The sequence below is a fragment of the Saccopteryx bilineata genome, chromosome 5 (assembly GCF_036850765.1).
Source record: "Saccopteryx bilineata isolate mSacBil1 chromosome 5, mSacBil1_pri_phased_curated, whole genome shotgun sequence".
Lineage (NCBI taxonomy): Eukaryota > Metazoa > Chordata > Mammalia > Chiroptera > Emballonuridae > Saccopteryx > Saccopteryx bilineata.
In genome coordinates, this window is record NC_089494.1 from 163,586,365 (window position 1) to 163,597,960 (window position 11,596).

The 11,596-nt window shown below is 45.0% G+C and overlaps 1 protein-coding gene across 1 annotated transcript; it reads left to right on the forward strand.

The window, feature by feature from the left end:
* Window positions 1-416: 416 nt before the first annotated feature.
* Window positions 417-9,352, forward strand: KLF6 (KLF transcription factor 6). Its single transcript, XM_066279383.1, has 4 exons — window positions 417-771; window positions 3,440-4,013; window positions 5,792-5,915; window positions 6,377-9,352. Exons 1-4 carry the CDS (start codon window positions 670-672, stop codon window positions 6,426-6,428), a joined length of 852 nt encoding a protein of 283 aa, XP_066135480.1. The 5' UTR covers window positions 417-669; the 3' UTR covers window positions 6,429-9,352.
* Window positions 9,353-11,596: the final 2,244 nt, after the last annotated feature.

The following is an 11,596-nucleotide window of genomic DNA, read 5'->3' on the forward strand; positions in this document are numbered from 1 at the left end:
TGGGTGACCGGTAACCGGCCGGGGTGGCAGATACCGGACCGGGACTACTGGGGAACCAGCTCCCTCGGCCCGGCTACGGGCGCAGTCAGCCGCTCGGTCGCGCACCTCCCAGCGCCGACTCCTCGGGCGTGCGGCGGCCCGCGCTTTAAATACCCTGCTAAAAATAGCCTGCGAGGCCTCTTTCCAATCAGAGACTCCCGAAGTTCGAATTTGGCCAATGGCGAGGGCCGTGATGGAGAGGCTCGGTCACGCCAGGCGGGGCCGCGCTGAGCCGGCGCCCGCCATTGGCCGCAGCTGACATCATCGGCGCGCAGCCCCCGGGCCGGGCGCGGCGTGATTGGGTGGTGTACGGGGCGGGCCAGAGGAGTCACGTGGGGGGAGGGAATGGGGGGAGCTACGCCGGGAGGAGGGGGAGCTGGCAGCGGAGGTTTGAATAGGGAAGTTTTGCAGGGGTTACGTTTGCAGTCAGTCCGCTGTTTGCAAATATTGTGTGGGCTCGCGAGCGCGTCTCTGGGCTCCGGTAGAATCTGAACCCGCGGCGCCTCATTGCTGTGCACTGAGTTTGCATGAAACTTTCCCGGCGCTGCAGGCACGGCCGCTGCGCTCCCGACTCCAGACTGCACACCTCCCTGTTGGAACAACAGCGGGGACTGTCTTTTCCAAACCGACATGGATGTACTCCCAATGTGCAGCATCTTCCAGGAACTCCAGATTGTGCACGAGACCGGGTACTTCTCGGCGCTGCCCTCCCTGGAGGAATATTGGCAACAGGTAAATAGGAATTGTGTGCCGCCAGGTGCCCCGGTGCGCCGCGGAGGGAGTGCGTGCAGGCAGCGACAGGACGCTGTGTGGTTAGAGGTGTATGGCTTTTATTTTTTCTCTTATTTTTTTTTATGATTTAGGTACATTTTTTAAAAAATTAAAATAGTGTTTAAACGTACTCCCGCTCCTCCAGTGCGGTAGGCACTTTAAAGGGGCTTTTTCCAGCGTGGAGCGGAGTTGTCATTCGCGTGGGCGCCGCCGCGCTTGGCCGCTCCCGGCGGTGTCGCCCGTTTCTGGGGTTTCCGAACCGAAGGGCAGACCCAGCGCCGCTGGTCCCGGCCCGAGCCCTTGGCAGAAGTTCGGTGCTTGTACCAGCTCCAGACTCCACAGCTGGAACTTGTCATTTGAACTTGCTTGGATGCCAACGGTATTTTAAGAGATTTGTTTTTGTTTTCCTTTTTGGTCGTTGTACTTAGAGGAGTTGTTTTTTTTTTTTTAATTAGAAATTTTACCACCAAAACATCCACCAGGCCATTTCCAGTTGCTTCTTTGGAATCCTTAACATTTGCCTCCGTCTGCCGTATTTTTCTTACCTTACCTTCTTTTGTTGACCAAAAAAAAAAAAAAAAAAATCAACAGTGTTTGCACAACCAGTGACTTATCAATCATATGACAGTGAGCCCGTCGGAATTGCCTCAAGTCTGAGTTTGGGAAGAAGAGCCTGGGGATCCGGCATTTTTAGTGGAGCCGGAGTTTCGGGCGTTGGACAATTATGAAGCTTAGTGTCTTCCCCCTTCTGATTTGTTCGGATTGCCTGAGGGAGAGAAGTTGACACTTGTCCCATTGTTTTTAAAAAGATCAGAGGAGCTGTCTCTGTGCCCTGGTAGACTTAGCTTTTTGTCACAAAGTACAAATATGTTCTGTGGATTCCGCAGCCTAGAAAGCTTTTAAGAGGGATGAACAGTGTGGCAGCCTTCACTGCCGGCTTAATTGTTCTCCGCCCGTCGTCCCTGCCGCCCCTCCCCCTCCTCCGGGAGGCGCTGCGCCCGAGGACGTGATTGAAATTGATCTAAGTAGTTTCTTTCGGGCATTTGGGATTTGGGCCACAGGCCAGGCTGAGCTCTCCTCCTTCAGAGGCTTTTAAACTCTCCTAGAGCTCTTTCTGGTCCCCAGTGCTCATCAGTATAATGGAGATTTTAAATTAGCCAGATGATTAAAGTTTAACAAGATCTCAATAAATGTGCTTTCGTTTTTCATTGGAACATCCATAAAATATCTAGCAGTCTTTTCTCAGAACACTCTGGTGTGCGTCGTAACCCAGACATCCAATTTTAGGGGTAAAGAGGAAACAGTTGTTGTTTTTCCCCCTTTGCTTGCTCATGCTTGTTCTGTGAGGATCGTCGGGAGGGGGAAGGGTATGTGCTATATTATGATAGCAGGCACGTTGCGAAGAAAGCAGGAATGAGCCCTTTGAGTAGCTTAGCTAGTCCTGAACGTGATTTGCTAAGAAGAGCAGAGTGGGCTGTAGAAATTTCAATCTGTAGATTGGTGGTCATATAGACAACCTTATATAGCCATCCAGGCAGTTGATCCCAGTGAGGAAAAGGGCAGATATAATTTAATCTTGAAATGTTTCCTACCATTTTTCTTTTCCAGTGGCTAGAAAGTTTGAGATGGTGGGGAGAGGGGATGCTGGTCTCTCGGCAGTTGTAGCTTCTTGAAAGGTTGGTTGTGGGTCTGGGGAGGGGGCACTCTGTCCATGACACACTGCATGTATATCTGAAACGGGTCCTTTTTTTGGCTGCTGGTCAGAATTTCAAAAGGAAGTCTCTCTGGCATTGCGTGAAAGAAATAGACGGATGACTCATACAGTTGTACTCTTGGCCAGTAGATAAAGTTCTTGTCCATTGTGGCACTCCCAGCGGGGCCCGAGTAATTTCCCCTCCTGCATCCTTTACAATAGCAGACAGCCATTCTGGAATGATTTCTCCACTGTGTTGTTGACGCTCTTGTTTTTCTCTGACCACTGTGGAAGTCATTAACGTTATAAGTTATAAGCACCCATGGCCCTGCACTTGGGAATGGCACTCTTTGAAAGCCTACTAGGTCTGGGCTAAGCAGGAAATGGGTGGCTTTTGTATGGCTCCATTGATGTCCTTGAATATAGACCATCAGCTTGCTGCGTCTGCTCACTGAGTGTGGCCTTGTGCTGTCAGCTGTGTCTGCAAAGGGAGACACATGCAATGTCAGAACACATTGCATTGTGTGCGGTGCAGCCTTTCTACCTTGTGCCTGAGAAAGGAGGAGGGCTGGGGTTTTTCTTAATGCACATGGTTCTGAGGCTGTCAGATAATCTGGCTAAACCTGTCTGGGGTGTGTGTCTGAGGCTCATTTTCTTTGTGTGGTTTACAGAAACTCATTAGAAACATCGACACTGGTAACTATAACAAAAAACTGGCTTAGTGACTTTTAGTCACTTTAGTCCAACCTGGTATATGTTCTGAACCCATCCCATTCCTAGAAGCAGCTTTCCTGTTGCTCTCCTAAAGACACGGTTCTTATAGTGACATGGCCACAGTCTGTTTGCCCTTCATCCCTGCATGTTTTTGAAAATGTGTTTTTGGTTCCATTTTTGGTTGTCATAATCACGTGCCTTCTTGTGGTTTCTTTTGCACAGACCTGCCTGGAGTTGGAACGTTACCTCCAGAGTGAACCCTGCTATGTGTCTGCCTCCGAAATCAAATTTGACAGCCAGGAAGATTTGTGGACCAAAATCATCCTGGCGCGGGAGAAAAAGGAGGACTCGGAAGGGAAGATTTCCTCCACTCCCCCAGAGGATGCTCTCAGCAGCCCCAATTTTGGTTACAACCTGGAGACCAACAGCTTGAACTCGGATGTGAGCAGTGAGTCATCTGACAGCTCTGAGGAACTCTCTCCCACTTCCAAGTTTACCTCTGACCCTATTGGCGAAGTGCTGGTCAACTCGGGGAACCTGAGCTCCTCTGTCACCTCCACGCCCCCTTCTTCTCCAGAACTGAGCAGAGACCCTTCTCACCTGTGGGGCTGTGCGCCTGGTGAGCCGCACCCTCCAGGGAAGATACGCAGTGGGACTTCGGGGAAGCCGGGTGACAAGGGCAGTGGGGACACCTCTCCAGATGGTCGGAGGAGGGTGCATCGATGCCATTTTAACGGCTGCAGAAAAGTTTACACCAAAAGCTCCCACTTGAAAGCACATCAGCGCACTCACACAGGTCAGTCCCTCCTGCGGCCTGGGAGGTGGGCCGCTGGTAGGCGCCACGGAATTGCACCAGCCCTGGGAGGGGGCCGGGCTCCGCAGAAGGCTGTCAGAGCAGACACATCCTCACCTCACTCTTTCCCCAAAGAGTTGGGTCTCTGGGGAACACAGAGTAGGAGGTGAAAGACTGGACATGTGCCCGATGAATGGTTGACACTTTCAGAGTAAACAGACAAGAGGTAAATCACGTTCTCCATCTCCACCCAACCCCCTACCCATTCCAACCCTCCGGCTTATCAGGGCCTACTGTACTTGGTCTCTAGTGTCCATGATAATCACATGGCATTGCCTCTGATTTATTTGAAATTAAACCCAAGAATCAGGGGAGAGGGTGCTTCCTCTCTGGTGTTGATGGTGGTGTGAGGAGGATTGAGTTTGACCCTAGACTCCGTATGTAGCAGTATTGATCAGTGGGTGCTTATTGGGAATTTTTCTATGGATTGTGAGACTTTCGTTTTGATACCAATTTTAAAAAACCATAAATTAAAAAATATATTTTCATAATGAAATATCACAACCTAGATGAAAGTTTCATTTAAAATTACCATGATAGTCTCTAGGGTAACTGGTGATGAGTCACAGGAAGTTTAGAGCTAGAAGGTATCTTAGCAATCAAGTCACCCAAACTTTTATTTTTTTAGGGTTTTTTTTTTTTTTGGATTCATTCTTCAGCCTGTAATTCAACAATTATTTTTTTAATTAATTTTAATGGGGTGACATTGATAAATCAGGGTACATATATTCAGAGAAAACATCTCCAGGTTATTCTGACATTTGATAATGCTGCGTTCCCATCACCCAAAGTCCAATTGTCTTCCGTCACCTTCTAACTGGTTTTCTTTGTGCCCCTCCCCACCCCCAACCCCCTCTTTCTCCTCCCCCCCAATTTTTAGATTTTTTTTAAATTTTAATTTATTGTGTTAACATGGATTCAAGTGTTCCACTCAATATAACACCCTCACACCCAACCCCCGTGCCCCCCATTAACAAATCACCCAAACTCTTATCTTAGCAATGATGAAAGGAGATGGTGGAGGCCTCCATCAGGGTCCCAAAATGCTCCTGGTAGAGTTGGATCAGGACCCAGTTACCATTTGTCCCAACAGCATTCTCTAGGATTGGTTTTGGCTAAAATGTTTAATATTAATATCCTCAGGTAGCACTTTTAGTGAATTCATATTAATAACCTGACCAAAGAACAGAGCAACTTGGTTATTTAATTGCCATTAAGAAAGCTCTTTGAAGGCTCCGGATGGGGTTTCCCAGAAACTCATGACTTCAGTTCTGGCGAAATGTAGTTTCTCAAAGGAAAGCTCATTCCACAGGGAAGTGAGTAAGGAGCAAAATAAGTGCTTGGGAGAAACCGTTTCCATGGAGAAAGCAATAAAACCCTGCCCTTGCAGAGGCTGTGGGTCCAGTGGGCTGACACATCACCTCCAAAGTATTTCTCTAGTCTGAGTAATTGTCTTTCTTACATGTTAACTGTAAACTGTCATGTGGGCTCTGGGTCCCTTCTACTGCACCTGGAGGCCTGAGGCTAGGTCAGGAAAGAGCTCCTGGGTGTCACCTTCTGAGCCCGGCTGCAGTTCCTGATTGAGATGGGTTAGGAATTCCTGAAGCCACCAGACCTGGAGCCTACTAATGAGTTGACTTTCACCATGTATTGCTGTAGCAGGGCCCTTTCCGCCCTGGTCAGCGAAGTCATGGCATGCTTGTCCTATGCTCTCTTCCCAGGAGAAAAGCCTTACAGATGCTCATGGGAAGGGTGTGAGTGGCGTTTTGCAAGAAGCGATGAGTTAACCAGACACTTCAGAAAGCACACTGGTGCCAAGCCTTTTAAATGTTCTCACTGTGACAGGTATGTGCTTGATGCGCTGGGTTCGGGAATGCCATCCCCACAATGGATTGGGCATATAGATACCTGAAGGAAGGCCCATGTTTTCCTGTCCTGTGTGGGCCTTTTTTTAGCCTAGGACCTTAAAAAAGAGTCCCTATATATGCCAGTTGTCCTCCTTAGGCCGCTCTGTGTCCTGTATATATAAAACTAGAGTGATTCCTACCTTCTAAAGATAGGTCTTCAACAGTTTTTGAATTTGAAGACTGGGAAGTAAGGTCAGGTTACATGCTCCAAAGAGCTGAATGGAGACCTCAATTTATATTCCTGTTGGTTGGAATTTCCTGCCCTTGAACGTGAATTGTGATGACTCAGTGCATTGCTAGCTTCCCTTTGCGAAGGGCTGGGTGGGAGCCTGTAGGGTGGGAGGTCTGTAACCCAGCGAGGGCTGGAGACCTAACCTCTGATGCTGATTGGCTCTGCAGGTGTTTCTCCAGGTCTGACCACCTGGCCCTGCACATGAAGAGGCACCTCTGAGGGAGCAGAGTGTGAATCCTGCGGCTAAAACAGCTTCCAGGCTGAGAGACGGCCGTGGAAGGAGGGTGCGTGTTCCAGCCAAAGCATGCCATTTTGCACCCCACCCAGTTGCCTCTAGGACCTCTCCTTGGAAGGTCTTTTGAGGGCGAAAAAAGTCATGTCGGAAGCGGCAGAGCACCTGTGGTGTGTGGTGTTTGGGTGGCCTGGACTCGCCACTGGTACCTATCTTCTGAGTGGTCCCTAAGCCTTTGCCGTGAGCATGTGCACTGAGAATGTTAATGGTTGGGTTGACTGTATGTGGAGGATCTCTTAGGACTGTGTGATGAGGCAGAGTCTTTCCTGTGCAGTGGCAAGACTGCAAGAGACAGAAAAAAATGTTTGAATGTTGTGTGTGATGAGTAAACCATGAGATGAGATGACCACCAATCATTTCCTGGGGGTGGGGGGAGGGGTGTCTGCGCCTTAGGAAAAAATAAAGAAGGGAAAACATGGAGGGCGGGAGTGTGGGTGGTCAGGACCCTGCGTGGTGAGTGGGTGTGGGAGGGGGCACCCTCCTGTGTGAGAGGAACTTTGGTGTCTGGTGCAGCTATGAAACGTGCAATGTGTCAAGTAGCTTGTTCTACTGTTCTACTGGCTACAACAGCTCATTTGTTACCCGTTGTATAAGCTGTATATTTACAAATATAACACAATGGTAACCTTTCCTTATAAGACAAAAGTAATGCATGGTCTAGGGAACTTTCTGCTTTTCCATTTTTAAATCAACTGCAATTTTGATTCCAGTTACTGAGCAGCTAAGATACAATTTGTCAAAATCAGTGATCCCTAGCCATCTGGGCCTGGCAATACACAGTCCTTCTCCCCCCTTTGATTTTGTAATATTCCCCCTCCAGAAAGGGGGTATGCAGCATAGGATTATTTTATAAATGAGTCTGAATTTGATGACCTTTTTGGAGAATTTAGTGATGTCCTTTAAGACATTGGACACATGCTGGGTGTCAAGAAAGCAAGGGTTGGGTGCACTTGGTCTAACATTATGTTAGACTACACCTAAAATTTTTCTCAGTTGGGTGGATAAAACCACTAAAGCTTAGAAAGTGTTTTCTCATGCAGCTATGTTTCTCTTATTTATGCCTTGAGGACTCATTTCTGGTTTTCTAGCTGTTAATGCACTGTAGATCTTAATAATGGTGCCTTATGCAAGTGGCCCCTCCCGCGGGGTCTCGTACAGGGGTATAGGTGATGCATGCTTTATTCAGGCTCTTTTTTCACCTGGCATTGTACTGTATCAATGTAAAATACAGAAGAACAATCTCTTTAAGGTCCTCCTTCACAAAGACAAATAGAGAGATGAAAACCCCCAACAAGTCAGTATTTACTCTATTTCAGACAACTTGACCGTCAGTGTTAAAGTGGAAAACACGTAATTGGAAAATCTGACCATTTCTGTCACCATGAGACTTTCATATAAACTTTGCACAACAATTGTATAGATCACACACCGGCTGTATTTAATATGTAATGTTTTCACACATATTAAAGATACAGAAGTATAAAAAACAATGTTAATGTATTTACTTAAAAGGCACAAGTTTCACATACCTATCTAGCTATCTGTCGGTAATACAGAAAGTATATTAATTTTTTTAAAGTGGGCAGAATTCTTGTGTATTGTATATTTGTGTGTATAGTATGTATATGTGTGTGTGTGTGTGTGTATATATATATGTATACATATATAATATATAAATATTTTTTTAAGGAGAAATTAGATGTTTAGCTAGGAAATTTTACAACCTGTGAAGAAATATTTCAAAATGGCCATAAAGGAGGTAAAAATGAAAACTGTAACTTTTATAAAGGCTTTATCTTTAATTTAATGATTCGCTACAGACTCTTGGCAGGGACTCGGTTCCAGACTGCTGATTTTGCCCATCCTTATTGGCAGGTCTGTAATGGGGTACTGTCGGCTGTTCAAAAATGTCATGAATGGAATACTAGCCCACAAGTTGGTCTCAGACACACTATGGTTTTGGTTTTAGATTTCAGTCTTATTAGAAGATCTAAGAGTCAGCTAATTACAGGGATTATTTTTAAGAACACTTTTTATGCAGATGAAGATTTTTTTTTAAAGCACATAGCTTCTTCTCGTTTTTTCCAGCGAATAATTTTCCTGAATTGGCACACCACAGTGTGGACAGCTGATATTTCATCCAGCTGCTGGCTTGTGGGTGTGGATCTTTTCTTTATATATATATGTATGTACACACACACACACACACATATATATACACATGTGAGTCTGGCTGGGCTGGTATTTTGTTTGATCTTCCTGGAAATGAGCAATGATGAAAGCTCACATAACTGGTTTTTTATCTGGGCTGATGAGTACACTTACCTAAATAACTCATTTCATTTTGCTAAGGGGGAAGATGCACTTTTGGCAATTCAAAATCCAGGTACTTGATTTGCTGGATTTTGGAAAACTCCTTTTTTGGCCCTGCTGTGCGCCTAGCCATAACAATTCCATTAAGCAAGAAGGTAAACAAAAGACGGGGTAAAAAGCCAACTTGCACTGGCTTGTCTCACTTACGAAACACCATGGAGTTGTTTGATTGGGTGGGGCTGGGTGCCATGTATATCAATGCCTGTAATTTTCATAATAAGCAAGTACATCATAAAGAATTACATTCTGTTCAGGTGATAACTGAGCCTCAATCAAGCAGAAACTTTTTGCTTGACATTAAAAAAATTTCTATTAGTGAAATTTCTTTTTTTTTTGAAACACCCTGTTATCTAAAGAATCTTTGTAAGATTTTTGTAAAATTTTGTTTTACAAGATTTTATTTGAAATTGTTTTTTGCAAGATTGTTATATTTCTGTATGAATGTATTTTTTATTGGAATAACATAAAAGAATTCTTATCAGCATCTTGAGTCTGGCTGTTTTTTGTTTTGTTTTGTTTTGGTGGGAGGGGATTGAAGCAAATTCCTGCTGCATTAATCAACCTTGGGAGATCTCCCTGTGCAGTCCTGAAAACCACTTGGCTGCCTCATTCCTTCTTGCAACTTCACAGCCTGACCTGGGAGCTAATGTGCAAAGAGCAGCCTGATGATGTTGCTACCCTGTCATGCACTGAATTCCCTTCCCCGAGGCTGACGAGAGCCGCTGCCAGGCTGCGGGGCACAGTAGGAAAACATTTGCTGTGTTTTATCTTCCTGTCACTCCAGCCAGGGCAATATACCACAGAGGCATCTGCACAGTGACAGATTTGAATGCCTCCTTTTCCTTCCTTGTGCTCCAGCGACCCTGTTCCAGTGAAGCAGTTAGGTCAGGGTCAGCCTTCTCCGACCTGTCCAACGCACCTGGCCGAGATGTCACCAAGGAAGGCGAAAACTAAAGGAGGGACAGCAGACCCAAAAGCTACCCAGGCTTTCTCCAACCCACTCTTCTGTCCCACTGCCTTCTCTGGTTAGACCAGTAAAACAAGGCAGATAGTGTTGACATGCTCACCACATGATTTTATCTCTTAAAGTCCGATGGGATGCATTCAAAGTAGAGTTTGGAAATAGTACACACAAAAAAATAATAAATAGTCCGCTTTTGGTTTTGTAGAAGGGTTTCATGTAGTGTTAAATTGACCTCGGTTCTGCTGCGTGATCAGTAGTAGCAAGGTTTATGTGCAAGTCCATTTTTAGAACATACTAAACTAATCAGTAATAGGTAAAATTACAACATGTGCTTTCTGGAAGGGGCTGTTTGATGGTAGAAATTTCCATGGGAAGGCTTCTTAATATTCTTAACTGAGGAAGTTCTCACATTTCCTGGCTTTAAGTATTCATGACTTCTTTCATAGCAGATCTTTATTTTGTTAGATGTGCAGACTTTAAACTGGTTGCTTTTAATTTTATAATTGGGGAGGGGAATTTTAAATGCATCCCCAGATTAGGAATGTTAAAATTGACTTTCTATATCTGCAGTAAAAATATCAGCAATTTGGGAGGAGTTGTGGTGTGGGAGGGTGGAGGAAGCAGATGAAATTTTGGCCAGGACTCATGGGTGTGTTGTGATCTGAAACACATGTCAGGATGACTAATAGTTGGATTGCCCTGACTGTACAGCTAAATAAAGGCTTGATAATGCGTTCTCGGCTACTGGTAAGACTGGGCCACTTTGTCATGTGCAGACTATGCCGAACAGCTCAGTTATGTTCAAATAAGGCTGTTAAGGAGAACTGGTGTGCAAGGAATCAGCTGTAAACCCAGCATATTTATAGAAGGATAAAAAGTTTCAGTCTGCTTAACAAATTTTTTGAAACCTAGCTCAAAGAAAGAAAATGTTCCCATTCTAACTAGTTGCTGTGTGCTTGTGGACATTTTGCTGAGCTATGATGGACCTCCATTTTCTTATTGCTGAAATATTTTGAGCAAGGTCACATGTATTTTGCATTTTATATAGCACTACAATTCTGTGGTCTGTGAGTATAAAGTGGACTTCAAATTATAGGTTCACCATCCACAGATACTCAGTCCAGATCTAGAAAGCTTTCTCTCGTGCTACAGCAGAAAGTATTGTTGAGAAAATTGCTCTGACTTAGAATGAAAAACAGAATGTTCTCAAATTGCCCTTTGCCCCTTTAATTACAGTTAAGTTATTCAAGCATTTGGTGCTTTATAGCATGCATTTATTTTACTTCAAAAATAAACACAAAACCTCTTTGAAAAGTGCCATTGTAGCCACTGCAGATCTGAGTCTCTCAAATTCACCCGATTCACCAACCTTATTCCACACATCCAGTCTGACCCATGTTCTCAAACAGCAGTGGATGTGAAGAGAATCAAGTTGTTCACCTTTGTATTGTGGTTGCTCAGGGCAAGGACAGAGCTTTCATATGTAACTCCTTACTTAGGTTCTAACCTTATGGCACCATGAGCTATTTTTTAACAACCTTCCTTCCTCAACTAAATTCTTCCTCTCCCCAAATTGGGTGATGATGAAGATGATGATATCTACTACTTCTTGTGCCTTAACCAGGAATTGGGTAGGCAATATGTCATATCTCTGTGTCTGTGTGTCCTATTGAATGCCACCAAGTAGGTGCCATCCTCATTTCACAAATGAGGAATACTGAGCTGCTTTCTCTAGATCATTCAATTAGGGCTCTCAAA

Coding starts and splice junctions, on each gene's coding strand:
- KLF6 (XM_066279383.1), top strand. CDS start 670: ATGGATGTACTCCCAATGTGCAGCATCTTCCAGGAACTCCAGATTGTG. Junction 4,014..5,791: donor ACATCAGCGCACTCACACAG/GTCAGTCCCTCC, acceptor CTCTCTTCCCAG/GAGAAAAGCCTTACAGATGC. Junction 5,916..6,376: donor AAATGTTCTCACTGTGACAG/GTATGTGCTTGA, acceptor TTGGCTCTGCAG/GTGTTTCTCCAGGTCTGACC.